Genomic DNA, 12,069 nt, shown 5'->3' with positions numbered 1-12,069 from the left:
CTCCTAAAATAGCAACGAAAAAAAGCAATTTCATTAAAAAAAACCAATAAAAATCCAAGCCGCCCAAAAGCTGTCACTCACTAAATAAACCGCTTGCAAAAACTCTGAGACATACCCGAGCAGGGCTCTTTTTGCAGATTTGTGGATGACACTGACTGCCTCGGCAAAATCTTGAAGTAGAATGCAAAAGTTACAAAAATATGTTTAGGGATAATAATTAGGAGATTAGCGCAAAATAAAAATTAGGAAGTTAGTGAAAATAATGTGAATAGCAATTAAAACACTTCAAAGAGGTCCGTGCAATAATCTCTTGATAATATAAGAAAACTGAATGACTACATAACAACTGACTTGTTAGAAAATGGCCTAAGCACATTAGGAAAACTTATCACAATACAAGAACGTTCACTATGTAGTTTAAACCCAATTCCCAAAACTTTTGAGCGTTATTTAAATGGTAATTCTAAATTGTTTTGATTAAAGCCATTAGTAAGCAGTTTTTACATTCAGCGTTTTTTCCTTGTTACTTTTTTGAAAAATCAATATCCCTGGCCGTGAACAAACTGAGTATAGTAAAAGAGATGCAAAACACTGAAAACACTGATACCTTTTGAAGTAATTTTATCAACTCGTTTATATATAAAAACGTCTATTAGGGACCTTTGACAATATAATGTCACCGAGTGGATTTTAGAGTACCACTTTTAAATGTTTTAATTACTTTTCGCCTAATTTACACAACACTTCAATTCAGAATTTTGCTTAGTGCCAACTGAAACTTCGCTCGAATAATCGAGGTTTCGCGTAATATCCAACCCCTATCTCTATTATTCAATTAGTTTGAATTGAAATGGAGCGCTGTCTTTTCACAAGCCCTGTTCACACATTTGCATGGTTTTTGAAGTCAATTGGCTTGGTTTTGGTTTCGGTCACGCGGGGGATTGGATATTGGGCAAATTATTGATTAGGTGAACTAAATTCTTGTAGCAATTAGGCGAATATCGTGAACTATTGTTTTGCGGAAATTAGGCGAAAAGCAATTAAAACGCTTGAAAGAGTTACTTCAAAATCCACTCGATGCAATAAAGTAATCAAGTGACGCCAACAGCCGTCTTTACAAGCAAACGAGTTGTTGAAAGTGCATATCTTGTTTCATTGCTTTACATGTTTTCATCTCAGCCAATTTTTTGGTTTGAAAAACTAACAAGGAAAGAAGAGAAAATATTTGAAATTACTTATCATTAGCTTTCAGGTAAAAAAATTAGAGTTAGTTTTTCAAAGAAAAGCACGAAAAGTTGGGGGAGTTGGAGGTTAAATCAAATCGAAGAAATGCTCAAATTTTAAAAACTGATTATGTTTCTATCTCTTCTCAAAATATTTTTTTACGAAGTCAAAATTTATGGTCACGTCATTACACTATACTACCAATCGGATATTGCAGTACTACCAATCGGATATTTAAGTGTTTTAATTGGTATTAGCCTAATTTTCTCTTTCTAATTTTATAGTAGAGCAAGAGAGCGAGGTATGAACAAATATTCCTTTTCTTGTTAGTGGATTTTTATTCACAAAATGGTATTTTGGTCCCAATTTTAACTCTTTTTCTAACTTTTTTATTACATATTATTTTTATAAAAGGTTTTTCCATTCCATTCGGACTACAATCTAGATCTAGTTTGGTCATTGGAACTTCTTTTACCTCAGGACTTGTCTTGCTATGTTTTTTTTCAGGTGGTTAACGTGTCTCTTGCCAGCCAGCGTATTGTAGCAGTAAATGGCGATATTCATAATGTTGGGTACTTGGTGGGTCTGCAGTTTCAGTTGAAACACGACAATGGAACAGAAACACTAACCGACTGTCTTGGGCCTGGTACATATTTTTATTATAATCCCGTAATGAAGGCAAGATCTATATCCAGGTTCAGCTGATCTCGACCAAATCAGCTCTTGTTATAACGATTTGACTCCAGCACATGCGGGCAAAGCGTGACCAAAAGACAGAGTCTGGAAGCAGCTGCTCTATAAAGGGTTCTGATCACTCTGAGTTTTTACCCCAGGTCGAGCTGTTAAGACTGAAGCGATCACTGATCCTACCATCTTCGGGCCAGATGGTAGGTGCCAGGTTGAGGTGCCAGACCGAAAGTCGATATGTCCAGACCGAAATGAAAGCACCAGGTGGCGTCGTGCGTTCAAAATTACACGGTCTGGAAAAAAATGAACGCACGATAGTCTGGAAATATGCAATTTTGAACGCACGATAGCGCTACATATACAACTTTGAACTAAAAATATGCATAGCAGACAATTTTTGATTGAGAATAAAGCATTCTAGACTTTTTTCACTGAGAAACAATTGAATATCTTAATAAGAAGAAAGAATTCATAACTGCAAGTCATTTATCTATTTCTGTAATCACACGTCAGGTTTTAAAAGATTGTTTTTTATTTTAAAAATTTTTGGAAATTAGAAAGTCGAAACATCCACAGTCCGTACACTGCTTGTGGGTGTATTCGACCTAATAAAAAATATCCACTAAATGACATGGACTGATAAGGCCTTAGGATTTTCTCTCCGAGCCGGCCCCCTACCAATATTTTTTTTGCTATTGCGCTCATTTCGAAAATTTTGTGACTAGATCATTGTATAGTGTAAATCCAAATATAATATTTTATTATTGTATTAATAGTAATTACTATTATCTAAGGTTTAAAAGCATATAGTAAGTAGTATAATTTTTCCTTTGATGATATATCCCATACTGTAAGTTTCTTTTTAAACACAATGAGATACGTTTTGTGGAATCAAATTAGTAAAACGCAACAGTTGGTCAACTCTTATTTTAAGCGACTATGGCCCTTATAGTGTTTACCCGGGTCGAGGTGTCACCGCTAAAAATCGCTAAAAGATGTAAGATTTCGGGCGAAATTGAGAAAAGGTGTAAGATTTGCGCTCAATGCGATGAATGCGGTGAAAAAAAATTTTAAGCCGTGGAATTTTTTTCACCGCATAAGTGGTGAAAGATAATTTTTCACCCCAACCAGCAGAATGCGGTGAAATAAAGTTATTCGCCGCTACCAGTAGAATGCGGTGAAAAAAAATTTTTCACCACTACCAGCAGAATGCGGTGAAAAAAAATTTCACCGCTAAAATCCCAAATCTTACAAATATCACCGCTAAATTCAGCGCTTATCTTAAATTCACAAGAAATATTATTGAAGTATGTGACAGATGGCGCAGTGGAATAATAAGTTGCTGACATGCGGTAGGTGAGTGGTTCGAGCCTCTGTACGGGAGTTTCGTTTTTGTAAGGAATGCGGTGACAAAAAATTTTTCACCGCTAAATTCAACGCAAATCTTACAGAAATTCACCGCTTTCACCGTATTCAACGCTAAAAGATGCGGGCGCTTTGCGGTGAAAAAAGTTTTTTTTTCACCGCTATTCACCGCTAATCTTACATTATTTTTTGATAAAACCTCGACCCGGGTAAATAAATCTGAACACCTCGTTAACGTCGCTTCAACAAAAATTGATACCAATTCTCCGACTCGACGACCATTCAAGTCTTATATAAGACACGTTCAGACAGATTAAATAAATAACCATCAAATGTAAAAATACGTATCTGCCGATAAACAAACTCACTTACGCCATCTAATGTTAGACCTCTCCCCAGCTTAAAGTTAACGTCAAATTTGCAATTATTTATGAATAATTTTGCAAATGCATTATTTTTAGGAATTTTTGCAAACAGGTATGAATATTTTTCTCCCTTATCGTTAGAAGTTGGCCTTGTAGGGTGATTGTAACACATAGAAACTTACATGGTGTACTTTAAAATTTTTGCATTTGAATTAAGCAATCTCCAACAAACGGTTAGGAAAATAAACCACAATGCTAAATAAAGCAGAGCTTGACAGGAACGAATTCTTCCAATCGTTTGCAAATGCTTGAAAACCGAACGTTTTTTTTGCAAAAAAATTGCAAATATGATCTTGTGAAGAGAAAATTAGCAAAGCTTTACAATTTTGGCATTATTTTTGAAATAGGGCTGTTAATCGATTGCGTCGAAAACCAATAACTAAACTCCAATTGTTTATGCATGAGTCTTGTTGCTCATGTGTTTTCAGGTAAACTTATTGACAAACAAAAGCAAGATAACAGAAGAAATAAATTTAAGCCTTCTTACGCTGTCCATTTGCAAAATGAACTTCAGCATATAGTCGAGAAAAACATGTACAGACAATTAATTATTTTTTTTCCAAATTTTTAATACAGGTATAATGTGTCTTACGAGAGTAAATTTACAAAACGGTCATTTTTTAAAGAAATGTTTACAGCAATCTTGAAATCAACTGCACTAGAGAAAGTATTTCTTGACTTCATTACTTTTGAAAGTGAGATTGTTATGTTGAAGCTTTCTAGTTTTTTCTTCTTATAATAAAGAAAATGTTAACACATTAAAAATGAAAACCCAAAAATAACAATAACAGACCCCAAGATAGCCAACGGTTACTATAAAAATTGCAAAAAAATTTTGCATCTACGTTAGTCTGAAGTAAGAGGAACTTTTGGATCGAAAACGCTGTGATAGAAAAATTGGGAATTTTCCAGTTTATCATTTTTTGAGAAAAAACATCCAAAAAAAGTGTTCGGATTATTTTTTTCCTATGAAATATTAACATTTAAGCAAAACATTGAAGTTATGTTCTTATAGATCAGAGGAGAGGAAACTCAATGATGTTTTGGTAAACCGTATTCAAAATGAAAATGTCTCTCCTCATTTGAAATATCTGAATCAAAAGCCTTTTTCATTGCGAAATTTGAACCAGTTACTTATACCAGACGTTGCCTAGAAAAATTGTAAGAAGCAATAATAGTTGCTATTCCGCTTTTAAAATTTTCTCAAATTCAGCTACCTTTTTTAGATATAAGAATATAACTGATTTAAAGGCACTGTTGCTTTGTCAAAAGTTATAAACACGATGAGAAAAGTCAATTTAAAAATAGTAACAATTATATTGTGACATATCATGTCAATTATATCATAAAAGCTATGGTGTGCGATGTAGAGAGCCGGATTTTCTCTCACTATTATACAGTAACATGAAAATGTAGCTCCTGGACGGCCAATCTTTAATACATCAATGTCTATTATTTTTCATTAGTGTAAATTAACTCCTAATGCAATTTTATCGTAAATTTGATGTCTGGAAAGACGACCGTTTGAAGTGAAAAAAGTTTTTTCCTTCTCATTTTATCTTTCTGTGCAAAAACTTGGAACAGTAATTGATAGTGCAAAATTTGCCTAATTTCATTTCAGTAACTTATGAATAAGTTACTTATGAAAAAACTAATGATTAAATTCCGTTATCGTCAATAAACTGAGTTATTAAAAAAAAAACAAACAAACTGAAAATCGGTTTTGCTATTTTTAAGATCAAAACGATACATGGATTTTTCAAAGCAATCTGTTTTTAGAAAAAGATTTGCAGAAATCTTATGCACATAATTTTGTCTTCTCGAACATTCCTCGCATAATAAGAACTTTGGCACTTTGTAGAGGTGAGACGTAAGTACTGTCTACAAAAAACAACAATGTTTTAGCGTCAAGAATGGTTTTTAGGTTTTAAATGAATCCGATCTTCTCTATCTGAACAAATTAGTAAAAAGAATGGTAAAGACGCGGTCAAAAACTTAATTCATGTCTCGACCTTCATTTTACCTCAAGATCGGGTGAAATTTTTTCAAATCCTATTTTCTTGACAGAAAGAAAGTTCTCCGACAATTGGCTGCATGTATTTGCGTCGACAACTTAAGTCTACAAAACTTTCTCTGCAAACGTCTTGAAGGAAAATCTCATTACTACAATTTTTAGAATTTTATAAAATTTTGACCATCATTTTTGTTGAAAATTAACCGTCACCCATTTGAATAAATAGAACAGCGCTCGCATCGTCTGCCTTACATATGAAAGTGCAGGGACGTCAGCATAACCGGTGTTGTATAGTGAATCTAATCTTTGGCTTTCGGGTCTATTTAGCACAGAGCTATTTCCTGATTAACATTGAGAATTCCAACTCCATTTTATAGAAATGTCTTTTTATACATGTATCAAAAATATTCCAAACGTTAAAAGAACGCAAATTTTTTAGACTTTTGGTAGACTGGGCAATTTTGAGATTCAAATTTTTCTTCTACAAATCAAATAATTCAAATGTCTAGATTCAACGGTCGATTCAGTTTTTCAGGTCGTTTTGGTCATTAGATCTGTTTCAATTGCTAGGAAGACTTTGCGAGAGCTTCAGTGTGAACCAGAGCAGCTCAGATGAGTATGTGGTGGCACTTTCTGGAGAAATTCACGAGCAAACTGGCCGATTCGTGACCCTCAAATTTGCTTGGGCAACAGTCAGTAAGTATCCATCGGATCAAATTCCAAGTCTACATGGACACTGAACCATTTCCAGTTTGTTCGCATCAGTTTTCTTTAATTACAAAATTGGGACCACCTTCTCTGTTTGCATGACATGGATCTTTTTGTTCCGACCCCTCTTGAGGGGGGACTATATACTCAAATGGGTTTTTTGTTCAGTCAATTTTCGCCGATCGATATATTCATCGTAGAGAGTTGAGACTGGTATCATTAGAAAGCTCGTCCAGCGTAGAATATGGAATTTAAAAGATTTTTTTGTTTTTCGTTTTCTACAGGGAGTTATCGAGGTTTAAACTTCTGAGAAAAGTAGAGTGAATTCACGTTGTTTTTAATCACATTTTCCAAAATTTTTGCCTACATTTTCGTCAATTTTGGTAAAATTTGTCAAAATTTTTCAGAATAGTGTCGTTCATTTTATTTTTAAAGACAATCAAGAATTATTGATTATTTTGATTGAATTTTTTTGGACAAAAATTCTGGCTAAATATTTCAATATTCAGCCTTTTTCATCAAAAAGAGCACGAAATAAGCTACTTTAGTCCACTTTGATTAAGTTTGCCGGCAGTACACCACAAACAACATCAATACAATCTTTCTAGACTCAGAAGGAGACTGTTCCTACTTCAACTTCCGCTTAGAGTGCTCGGTAATAAAAATTTTGCCTTTTGTTGCTAACTTTACTCGTTGATTATCAAAAAAGCAGAATTTTTTTTTGAGTTTTCAACTAACAAATTATCTATATCTACAACATTCGAAAAATCAATTCTTCCTAACGGAAAAGAAGCAATAGCAAGGCTAGTTGTGGACCAATCTTGGACTGTTGCAATTCAAAAAGAATTCGGATTGTAATCAGTCGGTCTTTTTTTGAAAAAAAGACCATTTTTTATTAATAAAGAACAGAACATATCATTTCAAAGCGCAGGAGTGATAGGTCCAATTGGCTTCCTGATTAGCTCCAAGCTAATTCATATAGTTTTACTCTAAAATTTATGGTTGTTTTGGCTTTTAAATCCTGGAAGATATAGATTATCGTTTTAACGGCCTCGACACTTCTTTTTTGAAGAAATTAATTGAATTTTTTAATTTTGTCTTTAACTGTCATTTTTACTTTGTCGTTTCGGTCGTATGAAATTTCCTGTATAGTGGTAGGTTTTCATGGATAAATACATTAGCCGTTATTCTGACATAAGTAGATGGCTGATGGCTTCCATGACATTGAAAACAATCGTTTTCCAAAACTAAAATAAAAACTTTTTAAGGTCGCAGTATTGTTCTTTTCATTTTTCTTTTTGTCACTTAATCTCGTTAATTACAAGTCAAATATGGCATCATTGGTGTCAAGGGAGGGTGTCAAAAAAGATTCGGGCTCAAAAATCTATTTTTTTTAAAGAATTCTTTATGACCCTACTTTCTTCGACACCGGCTTTTCACAAAAAAACGTAAATTAATTTGATTTTTGTCATATTTTTCTTGTAGACGCAAGACATATTCTTGATAATTGCAGGTCTCAAAGGTTTCGTTTTTTTGAATAAATGACCCTATTTAAATATTTCATTTTGTAATTAATGTCTTTCGTGACTTTGGATATAATTTTGTTTCGAAAAAAAATCAAAAGTAATACATACTTTTGCCCTTTTCTCTTTTTTGTCTACTTGTTACCTAGTCTCACTAATGAATAGTCACATAGTGCATTATCGGTGTTTGAAGAAGGCGAAATCGAATGTATTTTGGGGGCCAAAATATGGCTTGACGGTTTCGACAGCGTTTTCTGGCGAGTTTCAATTGAATTTTTGTTTGTTGTTTTTTGTTGTTTTTTTAGCCGCTTATTGAATAAGGACAAGTCCTAATGCCCTTCTATAGAAGCATTCGTAATCGTAAACCTTCGGATTATTTTACTTGATTTCTAAAGGTTTTCATTACTTTGAAGTTAATTGTTTAAAAAAAAATAAGCAAAATTTTTAACTTTGCTGTTTTTGTTCTTTTTTGTCTAATTGTTACCAAACTTTTTTATGGACTGGTCCCATATCTTTTCTGGTGATTTATAAGTAATTTTGTTTAGTTTTAGGTTGGTTTATCTGACGGTATGTTGACTTTGTTATTAACTTTTGTTTTTTAAAACGGACATAAAATTTTTGATGGAATTAATGTTTGTTGTTGTTGTTGTTTGATTTCGCTGCTCGTCTTGACTCGCTTTCTTAATATTGGCATATGACAGCAATCTATTGCATCAATTTTTACTCCACTGAGTTATTTGCTTTGGAGGCCATCTTATTTCCATACACAATTTTTTTGAAAAATACTTTCCAAAAAATAATTTTCGGGTTTTTCTATCTGTTCCTCATTTGGTAGTCAATTATGCCAAAATTGTGGATGAGCGGAGTCGGAACCTTATGTGCCATCGCACATTACCGAGGCTTCTTGTTGTCTTAGGCCCCGTTTTGTTCTTTTGGTCTGCAACCTCCGTAAATATAGGTGCAATAGTTTTGGATAATGATTTACTATGTAAGAGCATAGGATGAATACAATGGATAATGATCGTACATTTAATTTGTTTGGATCTTTTCCGATTGTGCTACCCGAGTACTTTAGGCGTCCCCCAGTTAAATTCCCAGTCAAACATGCAGACAATTTCTTGCTTTGAAAACCGATCCTACCGAGCTTTTTTGGATTATTCTGTGGTTCTCTGGACTAAATAGGATGTTCATGGGTAGCTCTATAAATTTCCCGTGAAGCAACAGATGATGAGGTTTCAAATCTTCAACTCGTTTTCACAAAAAAATTACCAAGATTCCCGATAGTCTTTTTTTTCGAGAAATAATAAGATTTTACGACAATATTTAATGGAATTGTTAGCAACCCCTTCTTATGGAAAGATTCGTGAAATTGGCTACATTGTGATGTCTTTGACTATTCTCGCTTATCATATAAGTTCATTTATGATTTGTATGATTACTCCGAACTCATATATAATGACCCAGGTTACCCATACTTGGAAAACTTGGTACGACCGTAGTACGGCACCGTATAAGTCTTGAATGAAAACCGTACTAAGATCTTGTAATGTTGACTACGGTCCGTAATACGGCCGTAATAAGTTTTCTAAGTTACCGTGTTAAGACCGCATCAAGATCAATAAAATGCCGTACTAATGCCTTACCAAGATTAATAAGGTTTTTAAGGTAGAAAGTTTCGAACGTTTTCAAAGTTTCGTCAAAGGTGGGCAACATGGGGATTAAATATGAATTTAAAAGTGAACGTATTTTTCCCACATGATTTCAAACGATTCAAAGTTGGTTTTTGTGACAGTTGATGCGAGAAACCATACCAGTAGAAGGCTTAGTATGGTAAAAAGTACTGGTATCAGTTACTATAGTGGTTGTTTGAAACTCTTATGATCTTTAAGCGACTCCTAAAAGCGTCAATCCTGGATATTAATAATTGTCTAGAATCATGGTACTATTATTAAATGACTATGGCAGAACTATTACGACATTATATGTCATTATATCACATATTTTTGCAAAACTATTATGTCACTAGACACACACCTATTGATCTTGTGCTTGTCTTTTTTAAAGAAAATTACTTATTTCTTATTTTGAAATAGAGCTAAATCAAGCTTGTGCTTGAAGAAAGGCCTGCCTGTATGATTTAAAAATTTAGGCCAGTATTTTAAAAGAAGTAAAAATGTATTAAATGTAATATTAGTGGCCGTATTAAATTACGCTACACTTCCGGAACAATAATTTGTGGATTTTGCGGAAAATTTAACATTTGTTTTCAGAGTCAAACCATGATGAATAATTTAATTAAAAAACTGGGAATTTGCTGATAAGCAATTGTAAAATAACTGGTATTACAAAAGGTCACAAATTTTCAAAACTATGCAATTAGTTATGAATGTTTAAAACATTCGAAATTTGAAACGCATTACTAATTTTTATTTTTAGCAAAATATTATTTATAGCTCTCGAGCAAAGTTTGAAGTTTTCACTATTATTAGACCGTGCGTGTCTTTCTCTGTTAAACGTTTGTTTGGCTATCTTTATTCTGAAATATTTATTTTCTGCTTTCTTAAGTGATCTGATTTTTTTTCACTGAAAACAATTAGATACACTGAAAGCCAATATTTGGGATCTATTCTATTTCCCCAACCCCCCCCCCCGCCACACCACCACGGCTCAGTGGGCATATAAATCCCGCCAAGCCGCACCTGCTATATAGCAACGAACAAGGAGGCTCAAAAATGTCCGTTGGCACACAATTTTCCGGCCCTGCACATTCACATTTTCAGGTTAATTGTGTGCCAAATGTGGAAAGGATAGAAAACTTTCAAAAATCCAAGTATTATTTCGAAAACAACTGGTGTAGGAATAAAAAATTCATTTCAAATAATTGGAAGCCAGTGGAATTATTTTTTAAAAAACGCAGCTTCAGAGGGCGGTGGAGAATTGCCATTATTAAGAGTACGAGACAAGACAAACATCAAAATTAAGTAACAACAACAAATATTATAAACATCCAAAAATCGATCTCTATTTATAGAAAAATTGATAACAAGCACTAAACTGAAATGATATTAAAAAATTAACTATTTCATCGGTCATCACTAGAAAAGATATGGAACTCTTCCTTAATGAGACTCCGAAACAGCAAGACAAAAAAAACAACAAAAGCTGCTAGTGCCGAATTTGGAGCTCAAAATTTTTGGGAAAAAAATAGTTCCAAAGTAAGGGAATTGATTAGATATGAATTGAAACTGGCGAATACGTTTGTAATGCGACCATTTATAACTCAGTTAGATAAGACATTGGTACCTGTCGTTATTGGGATTTTTTCATACGACTACAAAAGAAAACACCAAATACAGAAAAACAAAAACTAAAGAAATTTAACAGGAAACGTTGTCGGAGCCATTATGACCATATTTTACCCCAAGAAAAAGAAATTTGTTGAGACGAAAGTAAAGTGATATGTGACCACTCATTATTGAGACTAACAAGCAGACAATAAAAGAGCAAAGTAGAAAACAACGTTTGCTTTTTCAGAAAAAATTTAAAAGATTAGCTATTAAATGAAATGAAAAATTAGATTTGTAAATGCCTCTAAACGCGGCTTTTGGGTTCTTTGATCGGAAATTGTCCCACTTTTACAAGAAGAACGTCAATTACAGACAAAACAATTGAATCAATTTTTTTAAAAAAAAAACTAGTGTCGAATTCGTTGAAATCATGGAGAATTCAGTTAAATCGTTAGAAAAAATAAATCTTTAATCAAGTTCAGTTCATTCCTCCAGCGGAAGCCATTGAGTTAATTAACCTGTCATTAATCAAATTATGCCATACCTTTACAAAAAATATAGTCAAACACACAGAAATTGAAAAATATTTTTTTTGGCAAAAAACTGGCGTTGAAGCCGTTAAAATTCCACAAAAAAATAATTTTCGAAGATTTGCGCCTTCTTTTGAAAACGCAAACGTGGTCTCTGACCGGCAGTTACTAAGACTGGATATGAAAACAGTTAAAACAGAAGATGCAAAGCAGAAAAAAAATTTAAATTAATTATTTTCAGAAAGTTCTTCAGCTGTGAAATGATGAAAGTTGATTTGCATGAAATTTTTTAATGTAACTGTTTAT

At 33.3% G+C, this 12,069-nt stretch overlaps 1 protein-coding gene across 1 annotated transcript in view; it reads left to right on the top strand.

Annotated features, from left to right (window-relative positions):
- LOC142344352 (uncharacterized) overlaps window positions 1–12,069 on the top strand; it is a 45,036-nt gene that overhangs the window by 1,648 nt on the left and 31,319 nt on the right. Inside the window, exons 2-3 of the mRNA XM_075395940.1 lie at window positions 1,670–1,870; window positions 6,286–6,411. Coding sequence (XP_075252055.1) covers window positions 1,670–1,870; window positions 6,286–6,411 — 327 coding nt within the window. The remainder of the gene's footprint in view (window positions 1–1,669; window positions 1,871–6,285; window positions 6,412–12,069) is intronic.

Source organism: Convolutriloba macropyga, chromosome 8 (genome assembly GCF_964194025.1).
Source record: "Convolutriloba macropyga chromosome 8, txConMacr16.3, whole genome shotgun sequence".
Taxonomy (NCBI): domain Eukaryota; kingdom Metazoa; phylum Xenacoelomorpha; order Acoela; family Convolutidae; genus Convolutriloba; species Convolutriloba macropyga.
This window is presented reverse-complemented; position numbering and strand designations above follow the sequence as displayed.